At 37.3% G+C, this 22,183-nt stretch overlaps 1 protein-coding gene across 12 annotated transcripts in view; it reads left to right on the forward strand.

The window, feature by feature from the left end:
* The window catches only part of LOC123590304 (coiled-coil domain-containing protein 7-like), a 292,262-nt gene that overhangs the window by 113,762 nt on the left and 156,317 nt on the right, over positions 1-22,183 (forward strand). For 9 of the 12 annotated variants that reach the window (XR_006708711.1, XM_045463300.1, XM_045463308.1 and 6 more), the window contains one exon: positions 18,743-18,853. Coding sequence is in view for 11 of the 12 variants with exons in the window: in XM_045463300.1 (XP_045319256.1) it covers positions 18,743-18,853 (111 nt within the window). In the remaining variant the exon portion in view is untranslated. Of the gene's footprint in view, positions 1-17,409; positions 17,773-18,028; positions 18,162-18,742; positions 18,854-22,183 lie in introns of those variants that run through there. The other 3 variants (XM_045463306.1, XM_045463305.1, XM_045463307.1) reach the window with 3 other exon arrangements.

Below are 22,183 nucleotides of genomic sequence, written 5' to 3' on the forward strand. Positions count from 1 at the left end.
ACCCATTTAGCCCATCCTCCACCCACCTCCCTCTACAACCCTCTATAGTTAAGAGTCTCTTATGGTTTGCTTCCCTTTCTCTTTTTTTCCAGTCCCATATGTTCATCTGTTTTCTTTCTTAAATTCCACATATGAATGCAAACTGGTGTAGACAACCTGGAAAATAATATGGAAATTTCTAAAAAAGTTAAAAATAAAACTACCCTATAACCCAGCAATTGCACTACTAAGTATTACCCAAAGGATACAAAAATAGATTCAAAGGGGCACATGCACCCCTATGATTGTAGCAGTATTATCAACTATAGCCAAACTACAGAAAGAGCTCAAATGTCCATAGACTAATGAATGGGAAAAAGAAGATGGTGTGTTTGTGTGTGTGTGTGTGTGTGTGTGTGTGTGTGTGTACACACACATACACAGATGTATACACATATATATACATATATATATGTATATCTATATATATGTATATACACACATACAATGGAATATTACGGAACCATCAAAAAGAATGAAATCTTGCTATTTTGCTAAGCAAAATAAGTCAGAGAAAAATGAGTACAACATGATTACTTCTTTAAAAATGTTACTTCTTGGGGCGCCTGGGTGGCGCAGTCGGTTAAGCGTCCGACTTCAGCCAGGTCATGATCTCGCGGTCCGTGAGTTCGAGCCCCGCGTCGGGCTCTGGGCTGATGGCTCAGAGCCTGGAGCCTGTTTCCGATTCTGTGTCTCCCTCTCTCTCTGCCCCTCCCCTGTTCATGCTTTGTCTCTCTCTGTCCCAAAAATAAAATAAACGTTAAAAAAAAATTAAAAAAAAATGTTACTTCTTTAAACATGAAGATGACTTATCCAAGTCTTAAAAGTTTCTTCAGGTCACTGGACAAAGTGGTTCTCAGGACTCTACATTCTTTTGTTAAAGCATGAATCTCAGTAAATCTCTGCATCATAAACTGCCCATCAGCTCCCACTACAGTAGAACTAATAATATTCATTGGGTACAACTCAGCATGCAGGGTCTTCAATTTTTGGTTCCATAGCTGGTAAAACTATAAGTAATAGCTAAGGTCTTGCTTCTCCAGCTTTATCAAAATTCCTCTATTGGATGTTTAATTCTACCTACCCACTGGGTATCTTAGCCAAAAAAAAAGGAAATAAATAGAAGAACCATTGTTCCCTCTCAGAAATTAAAAGTAAATAATAAAATAGCACTCTCTTAAAGCATGCTCCAGAGTCCGCTAGCACATCCTGAGACATCCTGACCTGAACTGTCATGTGCCCTATGGGACCCTCTGACTCTTGCACATGACCTAGTAGTATCACTTTATGGAGCCCTGAGGATTCACTAATGATCCTTCTAGAAGGGAATTGTGCTTAATTGACCACATTGCTGTCTGCACTAATTTGTAAGGAGAGAGCTACCTGTTTTTAAGTTGGTTAGTTAAGATAGCAAGCCAAATTGAAAGTGAAATTAAGCATTTATTCTGTTACTGTAATTTATTAGAAAGAGTCTAAACAAGAAAAGTTTCCAGTTACATCAGCTTTCCGTTTTCCTCCATAGAACAGCATTGGAGAATCAGAATATCAGTGCTGGCAGGGGTAGGTTGTGAGAAGATCATCTTACAACCAAAGAAGTTTCAAACAAAAGGCTCTTCCTGTTGTATAGACTTGGAGGCTGAAGTGAGTTAGTGGTGAGAGGGCAAGGAATAAAAGAAGTGAAAGCTATCAAAACTAATAAAAATGTCTACAATGAAATGATAATGAAAAACCAAACTATGTAGAAGCATATGAACAGTACAGTATCTTAGCTGAATCCTCCATGCATAAAAATGCCTCAAAATTGAGGCACATGGATTAGTAATGCAGATATTTCCAGTTGTATGGGACTTAGTCTTTGACTGCAACCACTGCCAATGTCTACACTTCACTGGCTGTGAATCAAGTCTAGCGTGGAATCTGAAGATTCCCCCCCATGACAACTGCCAGATAAGGCCTTTGCAATTGTCTAAGGTTGGGCCTAAAAGATCACACATGGGAATTTGGCTGTTAAAAATGCTTCAGTGTAAACACATATTCATATTAACATACATGTACATATATTATATATAGGCATAGCCATACTCACCTATGCTTACGTACATATACATGTGAACATATACATGAATATGCATATTCATAGAAATATTTAGAAATCATTATTTCTCACAGAAATATTCAATTCCAATCTATCCCTTCAAGACCTGTTCTTTCCTTTCTCTATTTCACGTGTGTATGTCCTGCCTTCTGAAGTGTGAATCAATCTACACAACATCAATATATTTAATCATTTGATCTATATTTTAGTGCTTCTTAAATTGTTTCAGAATGCAGAGCACTAGAGAAAACACTAGAAAAATAAGCTTACTAAACAAGATTTGTGATTTGTTTACACTTTACCCCTCCACTGTTTTGTGCAGGAGTAAGTGTATATTTCAAACACTTTATTGATTTACTTGCATTATTGTTTTCTTACTTATGCCAGTAGGTTTATTTACTTATATTTAGTTTCAGGTTTTTTTTTTTTTTAATTTTTTTTTTCAACGTTTATTTATTTTTGGGACAGGGAGAGACAGAGCATGAACGGGGGAGGGGCAGAGAGAGAGGGAGACACAGAATCGGAAACAGGCTCCAGGCTCTGAGCCATCAGCCCAGAGCCTGACGCGGGGCTCGAACTCACGGACCGCGAGATCGTGACCTGGCTGAAGTCGGACGCTTAACCGACTGCGCCACCCAGGCGCCCCTAGTTTCAGTTTTAATTCCCATTCTTATCTTTTATGATTTAGGGTTCTTTTTATTGAGATATAATTGACATGTGATATTATATTACTTTCAAGAGGACAACATAATGATTCAATGTATGTGTATAGTTGACTCTTGAACAACATAAGGGTCTATGTTCATGCAGGTCCACTTACATGAAGATTTTTTTCAAATATAGTACTATAAATGTACCTTATGATTTCCTTAATAACATTTTTCTTTGTCATACTTTATAAGAGTACAGTAGAAAGTACATATAACATACAAGGTATCTGTTAATCAACTGTATTAGCTATCAGCAAGGCTTCTGGTAAACAGGGTGTTAGTAGTTCAGGTTTAGGGGAGTCAAAAATTATACATTGATTTTTACTGTATGGGGGGGGGGTCAGAGCCCCTAACCCCCACATTGTTGAAGGGTTAGCTGTATATTGTGAAATGATCACCACAGTATGCAGAATTAACATCTATCACCACACATAGATACAATTTATTTCTTATGCTGAGAACTTTTAAGGTCTACTCTCTTAGCAACTTTCTGGTATATAATATAGTATAATTAACTATAATCACCATGTGGTACATTATATCCCCAGGACTTATTTATTTTATAACTGGACATGTGTACCTTTTGACCATTTTCACCCATTTGCCCTTGTTCCGGTTCTGGCAACCACCAGTCTGTTCTGTGTGGTGGTGCTCCTCCTCCTCCTCCTCTTCTTCTTCTTCTTCTTCTTCTTCTCCTCCTCCTCCTCCTCCTCTTCCTTCTTCTTCTTCTTCTTCTTCTTCTTCTTCTTCTTCTTCTTCTCCTTCTTCTTCTTCTTCCCCCTCCTCCTCCTCCTCCTTTTTTTTTTTAGCTCTACCTATAAGTGAAATCATATAGTATTTGTCTTTTTCTCTGACTTACTTCACTTAGCATAACCCCTTATTGCATGCAGGTTGTCACAAAAGGCAGGATTTTCTTCTTTTTATGTGTGGATAATATTCCTATATATGTGTAAGTCACAGTTTTAAAATCCATTCATCTATTGATGGCCACTTAGATTGTTTCCATGTCTTAACTATTGTAATTAATGCTACAGTGAACAAGGGAATTCAGATATCTTTTTGAGTTACTATTTTGTTTCCTTTGGAAAAATACCTAGAAGTGGAATTGTTGGAACATATGCTAGTTCTATTTTTGATCTTTTGAAGAACCTCCATACAGTTTTCTATAGTAGTTGTACCAATTTACATTTCTATGAACAGTACACAAGGAGAGGAGTTAAGATGGTGGAGAAGTTGGAGATGGGATTTCTCTCATCCCTCAAACACAGCTGTATTGAGGTCACATCACTTGGAAACACCCAGGAAATCAATCTGCAGGGTGGCAGAAGGATCTCCACAGGTGGAGGGAGATAGCTTGGTGGGATCGAGGTGCATGTATGTGAATTGGGGGAGAAAATGGAATAGGCACGGAGGGGAGGAAACTCATTCTGTGGAGAGACAAAGGCAAAGGTAGAGAGGTTGTGGAATTGCTGTTTTGAGTTAGTGTAAGGAAAACTTCTCTGGACCATCGACTAGAGAACAAGAAATCAGAGAGTACTAATTTCTATTTTGCAAACAGCCTCAGGAGCTGAAGATCAGAGTTGTCAAAAGTGTATGACTCTCCAGACTGAAGCCACTGCGTGTGCTTGTGCCTGATGGGAGGATGCCAACCTTGGGCGACAGCAGCCATCTCAGGAGTGCACCGGGAGAGAACAGTTCCCTTCCTCTAGTGCTGTGGGAAGAGGGTTTATTGCCTCCCCAAGGAGAAAAGACAATGCAGGCGCCAGCCAAAGGCCTTTTATTGGCGGGACTAAGGTGGGGGCACTACACCACCAGAACAGGATCTACATAGGTTTAGACATCAGGTTTAGAATCCCAACTGAGGACTTAGCAGGCACGGGAGACTGTTGGAGCAGGGTAAGCCCACTGCCTGCGCTACTCTGTAAGGGCTGCCTGAACAGTGTGGTTTGAGACATCTGGTCTGGGGCAGAGAGATTGTGGTGTTGCTATTTTTCTCCTCAACAGGAACACAGTGAGACTTCAGGGAGCAGCACAAGTGGGCCCCAGTGGAGGCGGGACCAACTTACACCAAACCCCCCTCCTCTGTGCCTGGCAACTGTTTATCTACTGGAGGAAGACTGCACCAGCCAGCACAGCCACAGGACCCAGTTAGCAACAGATAATTGGTTTTGGTTTTTGTCTGTTAGTCTGTCTTCTTCTTATCTTTTCCTTTAATTTCCTTTCTTTTTGTTCTTTCCTTTCCTTTCCTTTTCTTGTTCTTTTTCCTTTCCTTTCCTTTCCTTTCCTTTCCTTTCCTTTCCTTTCCTTTCCTCCGTTCCCTTTCTTTCCCTTTCCTTTTCATTTTCCTTCTACCCTCTTCTTCTTTTTTCTGTTGGAATCAGGCTTATAGTTTCTGATTTGGTTTTGATCAATTTTTATCATATATATATATTTTTTTTTTCTGTTTTGTTTTTTTAATCAGGCATTTTACTTTATTCTTTTTATACCTTTTCTGTATCTTCTTTATTTTCCTTTCTCTCTCTCTGGATTAAGCCTGATTTGTTTGTTTGTTTGTTTGTTTGTTTGTTTTACTGTCTGCTTGGTCTCTTTTTTTCCACTTTCATTTTTCTCTTTGTATGTGATCAAGCTTCCCCCCCTCCTTTACTTCAAAACACACTTGGTGGAAGGTACAAACACTCCACCACTACAAGCAAAGAGGAACTTTGCAGAGGACTGACAAGTGGGAGAGAGCAGCCAAAAAGTAACAACAGAGTGCATGCAACACACTCCAAAAACACTTCCTGAAGTGCCAGGCCATGGACAGTGTATGGCCCCTTTTTAATACAGTAGTACTTGCAGGCACAGGATTCATAACAAGCTATTAAAATATATAAAAGACAGAAACCTATCCAAAATGGCAAAAAGGAAGAATTCTCTTCAAAAGAAAATCCAGGAAGAAATGACAGCCAGAGAAGTGCTCATAACAGGTATAAACAATATATCTAAGAACTTAGAATAACAGTCATAAGACTAATAGCTGGGCTTGAAAAAGGCATAGAAGATAGCAGAGAATCTATTGCTGAAGATATCAAAGACCTAAGAAATAGCCACAATGAATTAAGAAATGCTGTAAATGAGATACAAAATAAACTAGATACAGTGACAGGATGGAAGAAGCAGAGGAAAAAATAGATGAACTAGATGATAAAAATATGGAAAATGATGAAGCTGAAAAAAAGAGGGAAAGGAAATTACTAGATTATGAAGGGAGAATTAGAAGTGATTCCATGAAATGAAATAGTATCTGTATCATAGGAGTTCCAGAAGAAGAGACAGTGAAAGGGGCAGAAGGTTTATTTGAACAAATTATAGCTGAGAACTTCCTAATCTGGGGAAGGAAACAGGCGTTCAAGTCCAAGAGGTACAGAAAACTCCCTTTAAAATCAGCAAAAACAGGTCAACACCATGACATATAGTGAAACTGGCAAAATACAAAGATAAAGAGAGAATTCTGAAAGTAGCTAGGGACAAATGGGCTTAACTTGCAAGGATAGACACATAAGGGTAATAGCAGACCTCTCCACTGAAACTTGGCAGGCCAGAAGGGAGTGGCAGGAAATATTCAATGTGCTAAATAAGAAAAATATGCATCCAAGAATCCTTCATCCAGCAAGGTGATCATTCAGAATAGGAGAAATAATGGCTTTCCCAGATAAACAAAAGCTAAAGAAGTTCATGGCCACTAAACCAGCCCTGCAGGAGATTCTAAGGGGGATTCTGTGAGTGGAAAGCAGCAAAGACTACAAAGGACCAGAGACATCTCCACAAACACAAAGCCCACAGATAACAGTGGCACTAAATCTGTATCTTTCAATAATCATTCTGAATGTAAATGTACTAAATGCCCAATAAAAGACATGGGGTATCAGAATGAATAAAAAATACAAGATCCATCTATATGCTGCCTACAGGAGATTCATTTTATTATTTTTTTTATTTTTTTTTAATTTTTTTTTCAACGTTTATTTATTTTTGGGACAGAGAGAGACAGAGCATGAACGGGGGAGGGGCAGAGAGAGAGGGAGACACAGAATCGGAAACAGGCTCCAGACTCTGAGCCATCAGCCCAGAGCCTGACGCAGGGCTCGAACTCACGGACTGCGAGATCGTGACCTGGCTGAAGTCGGACGCTTAACCGACTGCGCCACCCAGGCGCCCCAGGAGATTCATTTTAGACCTCAGGACACCTGCAGATTCAAAGTGAGGGGATGGAAAACCATCTGTCATGCTAACAGATATCAAAAGAAAGATGGAGTAGCCATGCTTCTATTAGACAAACTAGATTTTATTTTATTTATTTTTAAATGTTTATTTGTTTTTGAGAGAGAGACAGAGACAGAGAGCAAGTTGGGGAGATCAGAGAGACGGAGATAGAATCCAAAGCAGGCTCTAAGCTCCGAGCTGTCAGCATAGAGCCTGACGCGGGGCTCAAACTCACAAGCTATGAGATCATGACCTGAGCTGAAGTCAGACACTTAACCAACTGAGCCACCCAGGTGCCCCCAGACAAACTAGATTTTAAAACAAAGAGTCTAACAAGAGATGAAAAAGGGCATTCTATCATAATTAAGGGGTCTATTCATCAAGAAGAGCCAACAATTGTAAAAATTTATGCCCCAACGTAAGACACCAAAATATATAAATCAATCACAAACATAACTAAATGTATAGATAATAGTATCATGATTATAGGGGACTTTAATATTCCACTTACAACAATGGACAGATCATCTAGGCAGAGAGTAAGGGAACAATGGCTCTGAATGACACATTGGGCCAGATGGACTTAATAGATATATTCAGAAATTTTCATTCTAAAGCAACAGAATACACATTCTTCTTTAGTGCACATGGAACATTCTCCAAAATAGATCACATATTGGGTCACAAAACAGCCCTCAGGAAGTGTAAAAAGATTGAGATCATACCATGCATATTTTCAGATCACAACACTGAACAACACTATGAAACTTGAAATCAGCCACAAGAAAAAATTTGGAAAGTCCCCAAATACATGGAGGTTAAAGAACTTCCTACTTAAGAAGGAATGGGTCTACCGTGAAATTAAAGAAGAAATTTAAAAATATATGGAAGCAAATGAAAATGAAAACACGATAGTGCAAACCCTTTGGGATGTAGCAAAGGCAGTCCTAAGAGGAAAATACATTGCAATTCAGGTCTATCTCAAGAAGCAAGAAAGGTACCAAATACACAACCTAAGCTTACACCTAAAGGAGCTAGAAAGACAGCTGCAAATAAAGCCCAAACAAACCCAGCAGAATAGAAATAATAAAGATTAGAACAGAAATAAACAATATAGTAGAATATACTAGAACAGATATAGTAGAACAGATCAATGCATCTAAGATCTGATTTTTGAAAGAATAAACAAAATTGATAAACCCTCAGCCAGACTTCTCAAAAAGAAAAGACAGAGGACCCAAATAGATAAAATCATGATAGAAAGAGGAGAGATTACAGCCAACACCACAGAAATACAATTATTAGAGAATACTATGAAAAATTATATGCGAACAAACTAGAAAATCTGGAAGAAATGGGCAAATTTCTAAACATTCACACACTACCAAAACTCAAACAGGAAGAAAGGAAAAGTTTGAACAGACACATACCCAGCAAAGAAATTAAATCAGTTATTAAAAATCTCCCAACACATAAGAGTCCTGGGCCAGATGACTTCCCAGGGGAATTCTACAAGATATTTAAAGCAGAGTTAATACCTATTCTCAAATTGTTGCAAAAAAAAAAAAAAAATAGAAACAGAAGTAAAGCTTCCAGTCTCATTCTTTTTTTTTAATTTTTAAAATATTTATTCTTGAGAGAGACAGAGACAGAGTGCAAGCAGGGGAGGGGCAGAGAGAGAGGGAGACACAGAATCTGAAGCAGGCTCCAGGCTCTAAGCTGTTAGCACAGAGCCCGACACAGGGCTCAAACTCACGGACCATGAGATCATGACCTGAGCCAAAGTTGGATGCTTAACTGACTGAGCCACCCAGGCGCCCCATCATTCTATGAAGCCAGCATTACCTTGATTCCAAAAACAAAGACCCCACTAAAAAGAATTATAGGCTAAGGTCCCTGAGGAACACGGATGCAAAAATTCTCCACAAGATACTAGCAAATTGAATTCAACAGTATATTAAAAGAATTATTCACCATGATCAAGTGGGATTAATTTCTGGGCTGTAGGGTTGGTTCAATATTCACAAATCAATCAGCATGATACATCACTTTGATAGAATAAAGAATAAGAACCATATGATGCTGTCAATAGATGCAGAAAAAGAATTTGACAAAATACAGCATCTTTTCTTAATAAAAACCCTCAGAAAGTTGGGATAGAAGGAACATACCTTATCCTAAAAGCCATATATGAAAGGCCCACAGCTAATATCATCCCAAATGGGAAAAAACTGAGAGCTTTCCCCCTGAGATCAGGAACACGAGAGGGATATCTACTCTCACCATTATTGTTCAACATTATTTCAAGTCCTAGCATCAGCAATCAGACAACAAAACGAAATAAAGGGCATTCAAAATGGCAAAGAAAGAGTCAAACTTCGACTCTTAGCATGATATTCTACATGGAAAACCTGAAACACTCCACCAAAAACTTCTAGAGCTGTTATAAGAATTCAGCAAAGCTGCAGGATATTAAATCAATGTACAGAAATTGGTCGCATTGCTATACACCAAAAATGAAACAAGAGAAAGACATATCTTGAAATTGATCCCATTTACAATTGCATCAAACACCATAAAATACCTAGGAATTAACCTAACTAAACTGGTAAAAGATATGTGTGATGAAAACTATAGAAAGCGTATGAAAGAAATTGAAGAAGACACAAAGAAATGGAAAAACATTTAAGGCTAATGGATTGGAAGAACAAATTTTGTTAAAATGTCCATACTACCCAAAGGAATCTACACATTTAATGAAATCCCAATCAAAATAGCAGCAGCATTCTTCACAGAGCTAGAACAAACAATCCGAAAATTTGTATGGAATCACAAAAAACCCTAATTCACCACAGTAATGTTGACAAAGAAAACCAAAGCTGGAGGCATCACAATCCTGGACTTTAGCCTGTATTACAAAGCTGTACTCATCAAGGCAGTATGGTACTGGCACAAAAACAGACAAATAGACTAATAGAGTAGAATAGAGAACCCATAAATGGACCCACAAATATATGGCCAACTAATCTTTGACAAAGCAGGAAAGAGTATCCAATGGAAAAATATAGTCTCTTCAGCAAATGGTGTTGGGAGAAATGGACAGCAACATGTGGAAGAATGAACCTAGACCACTTTCTTACACCATACATAAAAATAAATTCAAAATGAATGAAAGACCTAAATGTGAGACAGGAATCCACCGAAGTACTACAGGAGAAAACAAGCAACAACCTCTCTGACCTTGGCTGCAGCAACTTCTTACTAGACATGTCTCAGAAGGCAAGGAAAATAAAAGCAAAAATGAACTATTGGGACATCATTAAGGTAAAAATATTCTGCAAAGCAAAGGAAACAATCAACAAAACTAAAAGGCGACTGGTGGAATGGGAGAAAATATTTGTAAATGACATATGAGATAAAGGGTTAGTATCAAACATCTATAAAGAATTTACCAAACTCAACACCCCAAAAAACAGATAATCCAGTGAAGAAATGGGCAAAAACAATGAATGAACACTTTTCCAAAGAAGACATTTAGATGGCAAACAGACACATGAAAAGATGCTCAACATCACTCATCATCAAGGAAATAGAGATCAAAACCACAGTGAGATACCACCTCACACCTGTCAAAATGGCTAAAATTAACAGCTCGGGCAACAACAGATGTTGGTGAGGATGTGGAGAAAGGGGAATACTCTTGCACTGTTGGTGGGAATGCAAACTGGTGCAGCCACTCCAGAAAACAGTATGGAGTATCAAAACATTAAAAATAGAATTACCCTGTGACCCATCAATTTCACTATTAGGATTTGCACTACTAGGAATTGTACTACTAGGAATTTATCCAAAGGATACAGGAGTGCTGATTCAAAGGGGTACATTTACCCCAGTGTTTATAGCAGCACTATCAACAATAGCCAAAGTATGAAAAGAACCCAAATGCCCATCAACTGATGAATGGATTAAGAATTGGCATACATATTCAATGGAATACTACTCATCTTGAAAAAGAATGACATCTTGCCATTTGCACCAATGTGGATGAACTGGAGGGTATTGTGCTAAGCGAAATAAGTCAGTCAGAGAGAGACATATATCATATGATTTTACTCATATGTGGAATTTGAGAAAGTTAACAGATGATCATAGGGGAAGGGTAGGAAAAATAAGATAAAAACAGAGAGGGAGGCAAATCATAAAAGACTCTTAAATACAGAGAACAAACTTAGGGTTGATAGGGGTCCAAGGTGGGGAAAATGGGTTATGGGCATTAAGGAGGGCACTTGTTCAGATGAGCACTGGGTGTTATATGTAAGTGATGAATCACTGGAAACTATGCCTGAAGCCAAGACTACACTGTATGTTAGGTAACTTGAGAACAGAAAGACAAACAAACAAAAAAGCAAAAAACAAACAACAAAAAACAAAACAGTATGCAAGGGTTCCCTTTTCTCCACATCCTTACCAACACTTATTTCATGTCTTTTTTATAATAGCCATTCTAAAACATGTGAAGTGTTATCTCTTTGTAGTTTTGATTTGCATTCACCTGATGATTACCTTTTTATGTACCTGTTGGCCATCTGTATTACTTCTATTGGAAAAAAATATCTATTCAGATCTTCTGCCCATTTCTTAATTGGGTTGTTTGATTGTTTGCTATTAAGTTGTATGAGTTCTTTATATTTTTGAAATTAACCCTTCATATGATATATGACTTACAAATATTTTTCCCCATTCTATACATTGCCTTTTCATTTTGTTGATGGTTTCCTTTGTTAAGCAGAAGTTTTTGAGCTTGATTTAGTCCCACTTGTTTATTTTTCCTTTGGTTACCTTTACTTTTTGTGTCAAATTCAAAAATCATCACCAAGAATTGTGTCAAGGAGCTTTCCACCTATGGTTACTTCTAGTGGTTTTATGGTTTCAGGTCTTACACTCAAGTCTTTAACACACTTTGACTTTATTTTTGTATATGGTGAAAGACAGTGGCACAGTTTCATTCTTTTGCATATGACTGTCCAGTTTTCCCATCACCATTTTTTGAATAGACTATATCGAATATTTTTGGTTCCTTCATCATACATTAATTTACCATGTTTGCATGGGTTTATTTCTGGGAACTCTATTCTGATCCATTGATTTATGTGTCTGTCCTTATAGCAATAGTGTTTTGATTACTATAACTTTGTGTATAGTTTGAATCAGGAAATGTGGTGCTTCTACCTTTGTTCTTTCTCAAGATTGCTTTGGATATTTGATGTTTTGTGGTTCCATATAATTCTTAGGATTGTTCTGTTTCTGTGAAAATACCATTGGAAGTTTGATAAGGATTGCATTCAATCTCTACATTGCTTTTGGTAGTATAGGCATTTTAACAATATTAATTCATATAATCCATGAGCATGGACTATAATTCCATTTATTTATGTGTTCTATTTCTTTAATAAATGTCTTATAATTTTCAGTGTACTGGTATTTCACCCCCTTGGTTACATTTCTTCCTAGGAACTTTATTCCTTTGGATGCTATTGTAAAAGACATTGTTTTCCTAATTTCACTTCTTTCTGCTACTCTATTGTTAATATGTGTAAATGCAACTGACCTTCGTATATTGTTTTTATATCTTGCTACTTTATTGAATTTATTAGTTTTAACTATTTTTTGGTGGAGGCTTCAGGCTTTTCCATATATAATATCACATTATCTACAAATAGAAACAGTGTTATTTCTTTCTTTCCAGTTTTGGATGCTTTGTATATTTTTTCTTATTTAATTGTTTTGGCTAAGACTTCCAATACCACATTATATAAAAGTGGTGAGAGTGGATGTCCTTGTCTTGTTCCTGATCTTAGAGAAAAAGCTTTCAGCTTTTCATCATTGAGTATGATGTTAGCTGTGAGCTTTTCTTATATATGGCCTTTGTTGTGTTGAGGTGAATTCTTTTTATACTTAATTTATTGAGAATCTGTTATGAAAAGTTGAAATTTTGTCAAATGCTTTTTCTGCATGTTTAGATTATCATGTGATTTTTTTTATCCTTTGCTCTTTAATGTGGCATATCATAGTGAATGATTTGCATATGTTGAACTATCCCTATCTCCCTAAAATAAATGCCATTTGGTCATGATGCATGATCTTTTTAATGTGCTATTGAATTCTGTTTTCTATAGATTTTTGCATCTATGTTCACCAGGGATATTGGCCTATTGTTTTGTGGGTTTTTTTGTGGGGTCTTTGGCTTTGGTATCAGGGTAATGCTGGCCTCATAAAAAGAGATTTCAGAATTTGCTATGAGTGAATGATTGTGTTTATAAGTTGAACTCCTAATCACCAATGTGATGGCATTAGAAGTGAGGGCTTTGAGAATTGCTTGGGTCATGGGGGTAACGCCCTCATGAATGGGATTAGTGTTCTTATAAAAGAGACCCACAGAGATCCTTCATCCCTTCTGTCATGTAAGGAATAGTGAGAAGGTGTAAGCTGAGTCAGGAATGAGTTCTCACCAGAACATAACCCTGCTGCATCTTTGATCTTAGACTCCCAGCTTCCTTAACTATGAGAAATAAATTTATCTTGTTTACAAGTTACACAGTCCATGGCATTTTGTTATATCAGCCCAAATGGATTTAAAAAGAAATGTTCCCTTTACACACACACACACACACACACACACACACACACACACCACTTGCCTCTCTCACTATGTGTGTGTGTTTAAGAAGGGTTGGTATTAATTTTTCTACACATTTTTGGTAAAATTCTCCTATGAAGTCATCTGATCCTAGAATTTTCTTTGTTGAGTGCCTTTTGATAACTCTCAATACGTTTATTTGTTACTTACCCATTTAAGCTTTGTATTTCTTCTTGATTCAGCCTTAGTATTTTGTATATTGCTAGGAATTCACCCACTTCTTCTAGGCTGGCCCAATTTGTTGATGTTTAATCATTCATAATATTCCATTATAATTTTTAAAAAATGTCTGTGACATCAGAGGTAATAGTCCTCATTTGTGATTTTATTTATTTGAGTCCTCTCTTTTTTCTTAGCCTAGTTATCGGTTGTCAATTTTGTTTATCTTTTCAAAAATCCAACACTTAGTTTAGTGATTTTTTTATTGTTTTTCTATTTTTATTTATTTATGCCCTAACTTTTATTATTCCTTTCCTTCTGCTAACTTTGATCATAATTTGTTTTTCTCTTTCCAGTTCTTCCAAGTATAAAGCTAGGTGTTTTTATTTGAGCTTGATCTTTTAGCTGCCTTCAAATAATCAAGCCATGCTGATTCCTTCAGTGTTCTAGGTGAGGAGAGATAGAAGTGGGCCTCAGGGATCATCATGAAAGGATTTTGAAGCCTGAAACTCACTTCTCTCTTTTCCTCATGGGAGAAATTGTGAATGAAGGCATCTCTTTCAGTGCAGAGCTGTGATGGCTTGGTAGAGGAGTGATACAGATAAAGTGAAGTCATTTTTCTTGCCCTTTTTAAAATTATTTTTTTAACTTTATTTATTTTGAGAGAGACAGAGTATGAACATAGATGGGGCAGAGAGAGAGAGAGGGAGGGAGGGAAGGAGGGAGGGAGGGAGGGAGAATCTGAAGTTGGCTCTGCACTGTCAGCACAGATCCCAATGTTGTGGTCAAACTCAAGAAACTGTGAGATCATGACCTGAGCCAAAATCAAGAGTTGAATGCTTAGCCAACTGAGCCACCCAGGTGCTCCTCTTACCCTTTTTAATATGGCTGTTTTAGGATGCTATGCTTCACTGGTGTGGTGGAACCTCTCAACCAAACTCTGGAGCTCTCATAAATGTATTTTATCCATAGATGGTTGTTAAATCAGTGTTAAGTGGAGTTCAGGGCAGAGACTTCTTAGTCTGCCATCTTGCTGATGTCACCCTCTAAATCATTTTAAATTAAACTCATCAAAAGATGTTTTCTTTTATTCATGAATCAGTATTTGAGCTTATATTTTATAACAATTTTACATTTTAACCTAAATTGTGAGTACTCCAAAATAGCTACAGAATAAAAGACAAATTATTAATAACTTTTTTTTTCTCTAGTCTTAAGACTATTTCATATCCATGGGTTATACACTCAGTATTTGCCAAACCATATAACAGGCCAATAATAGTCTCTTAAAAGTATTGCACCTTTCATAGGAGAAGGGAAGTTAAGATAAGATAAAAACAGAGAGGGAGGCAAACCATAAGACTCTTAAGTACATGGGGAGCCTGGGTGGCTCAGTCAGTTGAGCGGCGGACTTCAGCTCAGGTCACAATCTCGCAATCCATGAGTTCGAGCCCCGCGTCGGGCTTTGTGCTGACAGCTCAGAGCCTGGAGCCTGTTTCAGATTCTGTGTCTCCCTCTCTCTGACCCTCCCCTGTTCATGCTCTGTCTCTCTCTGTCTCAAAAATAAATAAACGTTAAAAAAATAAAAAAAAAAGACTCTTAAGTACATAGAACAAACTGAGGGTTGATGGGAGTGGGGAAAATGAGTGACGGGCACAAAGGAGGGCACTTGTTGGGATGAGCATGGGGTATTACATGTAAGTGATAAATCACTGGATTCTAATCCTGAAGTCAAGACTACACGTATGTTAACTAACTTGAGAATTAAAAAAAAAAGGAATTGTACCTTTCAGCTGACTCCAGAAGATTATGGTACCAAAGGCCAATGGGCACCTCTGGCTTCTAGCAGTATCCTTCTGCCATAGGCTCTAAACACTGAACTGAGAGGTTACTGAGAACTATAACCCAAACACAAATGTAAGTCAAAGACTTACTCTGGGTACAGAGTGGGTGATGTGTTGGAGGGCCTCTGAGTCATTCTATGATTACGTCCTACTCAAGGATAGAGACCTTTGTGGTATCCTGATATATGAATTCCATCAAGATGATCACATGATGAATGCCAAAGCACTAGTAGCTGAAAAGTCCTACCAATTGTTGGGCCTCCTTTGTATTTATTGGGGCTTAGAGATACTAAAAGCTTAGCAATTATCTCTTATAGAATGAAACACACTGCCCCTTCCCAGTTTAATCCCAGAGATTTTACTTGGTTACCAGGTCCTTGTGCTTTTTTTTTTTTTTTTTTTTTTTGTATTAATGTCCCAGTCTTGTCACCACATGTGAATCCATGTGCCTTCTGTCTTTGTTGGATAGTACCCTTGTTGAGGTTCAAAGGAGGGTATCAGTATTTGTATAGGATATCAGTGTATAGTCGAAAGCTAGTGTTCCATGTGGGAGTGGGACTTCTTCCAGGTCATGGCCTGTGGAAAGACATTACATGTGTATTGCAACTCACTACACATATGGCAAACTGATCTTGAGCATCCATGTGGATAAAAATGTTGAAAGGGACATTTGAAATATCAATTACTTTATACATATTTCCCTCTGCTTACGCAATGACCTGCATGACAGTAATGATATTGAATAACATCATTGCACAGGTCTCCATGATTGCATTGCATCTCTAATAGTCAGTTGAATCTCCAGACACAAGGGGCTTAATCCACAGGCTAGATAGGGCTACTGAATGGAAAAATAGTCTCATGGGAAACTTGTGCTTCATTAAGCTCAGAATAAGGAAGCTGTCTCTTTTTCTCCTCCAAATAGTTGCTTTGGTAGTTAAAGGTGCTAGGCAGTAGTAATCTGTTAGGCTCAGAGTTTTCTACATTAGGTCTCTGAAATGGTCACAATTGCAGGATTTCCTGTCATAGCTTAGGGATAAGGGAGAGGGGCTGGGCATGCACAGGTATATAAACATATATATCAACAACGCATTCAGTAGTGGAGTCCATAACGATAGGGTTTGGGGTGGTGGTGGCTGAAGGGATATACCTATAGTTGGTTGCCTCAAATCCAACACCAGAGAGTATTATCTGTTACTCCTTCATCTTGGTCCAAAAGGCCCAAGAAATACAATTCTTCCTCACCTCCCCAATGAACTGTGACTTTGCCAAATGCCTCCATGTTACCAATGGGGTCATAGGGACCTTGGCCTAACACATAGTCTTGTTTATTTTTTAAAGTTGAGAGATCTAAGTAAAAGTAGGAGGTTGTTCTCTGATTCATCTTAAGATTCACTGGGAGGCCTGGAGGGAATAGTCATAGGAGTTATCACTATGTGGACTTTAGTGGGGCTCTGTGTTATGCCCCAGTGACCATTATCTGGTCACAAGTATCTGATGGAGAGTTTTTAATCTCTTCCTGGAGACCCATTGTTGAGTAACAAGACCCATAGATGTCTTTGGGAAAGACTTTAACCAGGTGGTCCGGGAGTAAGTACTCACTTATCATTTGTACATCATTCTGGCTGCTAGTGAAAAGTTGGTATCTTGCTAGTAGTTGCTTTTTCTTTGCTTGGAAGTTTTTAAGTTAAGATCTGGATTGTTCCATGAACCAGCTGACATCACCTTGTAAGGAGGTTTAATTGAGCTAGGTAACCAGTGAGAGTTGCAAGAATGAAATCAGATCGGAGTCTGGTAAACAATCTCATCATTTACTATACTCACTCCTAATTGTTGAACCAAGGAACTATCAGGTGGCTTGCAGAGCACCTTGTAGGTGGTTGTAAAAGTGGTCCAATTTTTTTTTTTTGGTAGAGAACTCACCTTATTTGGACCAAACCAGTTCAAGACCAAATAGTAACTAACTAAGGAAGGAGAGCATCTCAGGTATTAATGTTGTTTCTTCCACTTGACCCCTTCTTCATCTTTCTTAGGCAAAGTGGCCACTGAAAGACTTCCTGAATGAGGGAGTCTGTAGTGACACACTTCACAAAGTGCCACTGTCCCTAACTACATTTAATAAGATTACTTCCTTTATGCTGGAGGCAAATTATTCATGGTTTCTTTGGGTCCCTGGGCAAAGTAATCCTGAGGGTCCTACATTCTTTTTCATTAAACATGAGAAAAATTCACTGCATTATAGGTTGTCATCAGCACCAGAGACATGCTTAGATCTAGTAGTCAGTGTGTGCAATCTACATGAAGGGTCTCCACAACTTTTGATGACAAACTACTTTATTTTCTGGTTTGTCTTTCCTGTGTTTCTTTTTCTAAAGGTAAGTATATATTTTCTTTTTATTTCCCATTCTTTTTTTCCTAAAAGCATACTTGATAGCTTCCATTTGCATTTTTTCCCAAATAAACTTACCTCTTAGCAATCCCTTAAAGTTGGGATATAGTAATTTTTAAAATTACTTTAGAGCCACATATGTAACTCTTTGTACCACATTATACATCATAGTTGATATTACTTTGTTATTTAACCAATCTCATATGCTTATATATTTGGGTGCTTTTGAGTATCTTATAATTACAAATATGGTGAAATGAATAATCTTGTATGCATGCATTTGAATTGTTTGGGCTATGACTATATATATTAACCTAAACTATAAATAATCCAAAGCAAGTAGGAACTAATATAAAATATATTTTTATGACAAGAAATGTTTATGAAATAATGAGACTACTTCAACACACATATTAAAATTCTTCTCATCATAAAATCGTAGGTCTAGCATTATGGTAATAAAAATGAGAGAAAATAATGCTATATACTTGTTATAAGTTTGATCTCTAAAGATTTCAAATAGAACTGTTTTTCTGTTTAATGAACTAAATGTATCTCTTTATGTAGCTAATGATGATGTACCAGATAAAACCCTTATGCTTAAGCATCAAGACTCAAAGTCAGAAACAGAAATGCAAGTGAAGAAACAAAAAACTTCCCAAGGTGAAGCATTCATTAGTAAGTAGAATAATTATAGATAAATCTAAATTATTTTAAGTTATATTCATCAAATCTCTTTACTTTGGTTCATGAATATGTATTTGAACATATATGTTATAGAGATTTTTACACTTTGATTTAAAGTATGAATACCCTAAGATAGTTAAAGAACAAAAACAAAAGTATTGATAACTTCTGGTTGGAATTGCTTGTATTGAGACTATTTCACAGTCATGAGTCATATGTCAGTATCCACTGAAGCTCAATAATAGACCACTAATTATTTCTTAAAGGGTGTATATTTTTCACCTAGCTACTGCTAGAGATTATGGATTCAAAGGTCCAACAGATGTCTCTTATCTGTAGCAGTGTTTTCCTTCCTAAAGTTCCAACTGGCAAAGAGAGACATTGTTGAGATCTGTAACTCAAAAAGCAAAATGGATCAGAGGAGCCTAGGGGAAGGGTTGCCTCAGTGTGAGGGCTTCCAGGTCATTCTTCTGGTTGTGGATCCATTAAAAGTAAATGACCTTTCTTATAATCCCAGTGATAGGGGGCATTGAGCATGCAAGTAAGTGATTACTTCCATCAATTATCAGGTATCCTTTATAATTGTAGCATAGAGGGCCAAAGCCAGTTTCCTCTAATGGGATGAGACACCATACCTCTTGTAAATAATGCCCAGGAATTTCATTTGGGTACTAGGTTCTTGAACTTTGTAATAATGGTCAATCAAGTTACCACCTGTGCATCAGCAAGGTGTCTAGCCCTTGGTTTTTGTTAGTTCCTTGTCTGGAACCAATATAATGATATTATCAATAACATAGAAAGCTATTCCTCCCTCTGGTAGTAGGATATTTTCCAGGTTATGATCTATGCATTGGTGACAGATCAAAAATTTAGAAAGATTTGTGGAAGGATATGAGTGATGAGTTATACCCATTCTACACAAGAATGAACTGATACTAATAATTCCCAGGCAGAGGGATACTGAAAAGGGTTGCAATATCAATTGTTGCATAACAAGTTCCCACACTGTGGACAATAGTTTCTACATCAGTCAGTGTCAGATACTGCTAGTACCAAGGGCTGTCCTTTGTATTGAATGACCAAAATCAATTGAGTATGAACTCAAGGCCAGATGCACAAGCCAATTGATTTATTGAATGGGGACATAGTTTCCAGGAGATTTTGCTGTCTTAAGATCAGCAAAGAGGGAAATTATTTATCTTATTTCCCAGGAATATTTTTGGGAGACAAAGGTGCTGCTAGGTGCTGGCAATTAGGTAGGTTAACTGTTTTCTTATGCTCCCTTAAAATGGCTCTAACTGCAACAATTTCCATCAGTTTCCATCAGTTGGAAGAATGTGAGTGCAGTTTCTTATAGACAATATATCTCTAACACATATCTCTAATACATTTATTTTCTGGGGCCATAACAATGGAATTTTTTGTTGACCCAAGAGGACCCATCCATAGTCTGGTCTGGATAAGAGTTCCATTGGTGTTGGCCTCAGGCCCCAAACCAGACAGCATTATTTGTGTTCCTGTCATCCTGATGTCAAGAGTTGTGATTACAGCCACTTATGTACCACTATTCAAAAGACATTAAAAATGCACTTGTCCACCATTTTCCCAGTTAACTTCTTCCTTAGCAGAGGTCCTCATGTGTCCACTGGGTATATTGGGATGTGGCCTATCCCCTTGTATTTTTCATTTTTGAAAGGCAAAAGTTCAGAGTAAAAATTGGCTGGGCTTTCTGACTCCTGTCAAGATTCACTGGGAGGACATTTGGGCTCTTTACATAATTTGGCTATTGTTGATAATGCTGCTATATACACTGAAGTGTATGTATCCCTTGAGATCAGTATTTTTTATTTCTTTGGGTAAATACCTAGCAGTAGTTAGTTCTATTTTTAACTTTTTGGGGAACCTCCATACTGTTTTTCAGAGTGGCTACACCAGTTTTCATTCCCACTAGCAGTGTAAGAGAGTTCCTTTTTCTCTGCATACTTACCAACATCTTTGTCTCCTGTGTTGTTAATTGTAGCCACTCTGATGGGGTGAGGTAATATCTGATTGTAGTTTTGATTTATATTTCCCTGATGATGAATGATGTTGAGAATATTTTCATGTGTTAGCCATCTAGATGTCTTCTTTGGGAAAATGTCTATTCATGTTTTCTGGCCATTTTTTAACTGGATTTTCATTTTTGGGTGTTGTCATTTATAATTTATTTATATATTTTGGATACCAACCCTTTATCGGATATGTCACTTTTAAATATCTTCTCTCATTCTGTAGATTACCTTTTAGCTTTGTTGATTGTTTCCTTCACTGTGCAGAGACGTTTTATTTTGATGTTCATTTTTGCTTTTGTTTTCTTGCCTCAGGAGATGTATCTAGTAGAATGCTTCTATGACCAATGTCAAAGAGGTTCCTACCTGTATTCTCCTCTGAGATTTTGATGGTTTCATGTCTCACATTTAGATCTTTAATACATTTTGAATTTTTTTATGTGTGTTGTAAGAAAATGGTTCAGTTTCATTCTTTTTCATGTTGCTCTCCAGTTTTCCCAATACCATTTGTTGAAGAGACTATTTTTCTGATTGTATATTGTTTCCTGCTTAGTTGAAGATTAATTGACCTTATAGTTGTGGGTTCATTTCTGAGTTTTCTATTCTGTTCCATTGATCTATGTGTTTGTTTTTGCACCAGTGCCTATACTGTCTTGATCACTACAGCTTGACTAGTGAATGAATAAAAATGTAACACACACACACACACACACACACACTGAAATATTACTCAGCCATAAAAAAGAATGAAATCTTGCCATTTGCAATGTCGTGAATGGAGCTAGAGAGTATTATACTAAGTGAGATAAGTTATTCAGAGAAAGACAAATACCATATGATTTCACTCATATGTGGAATTTAAGAAACAGATAAACATGTAAAAAAAAAGGAGGGGCAAACAATAAATCAGACTCTTAACTATAGAGAACAAACTTAGGGTTGCTGGAGGGGAGGTGGGCTGGGAGATGGGTTAAATGGATGATTAAGGGCATTTGTGATGAGCACTTGGTATTGTATGTAAGTAAGTGATAATCACTAAATCCTATACATGAAACTGATATTAACTGTATGTTAACTAACTGGAATTTAAATAAAAATTTGGAAGAGAAAAAAACATTGTAAGGAGTAGAGTGATAACACTTGTTTTTGTCACAGTAACTGTCACCATGTATACCATAGTGGTACAGACCCTTGAGTGCTCCTGAATACTACCTGTCCATGAGTACCTTGGTAAAGAGTCCTTCAGTCTCTTCATTTGAGAACCCACTGATGG

This window comes from Leopardus geoffroyi, chromosome B4 (genome assembly GCF_018350155.1).
Source record: "Leopardus geoffroyi isolate Oge1 chromosome B4, O.geoffroyi_Oge1_pat1.0, whole genome shotgun sequence".
Classification (NCBI taxonomy): domain Eukaryota; kingdom Metazoa; phylum Chordata; class Mammalia; order Carnivora; family Felidae; genus Leopardus; species Leopardus geoffroyi.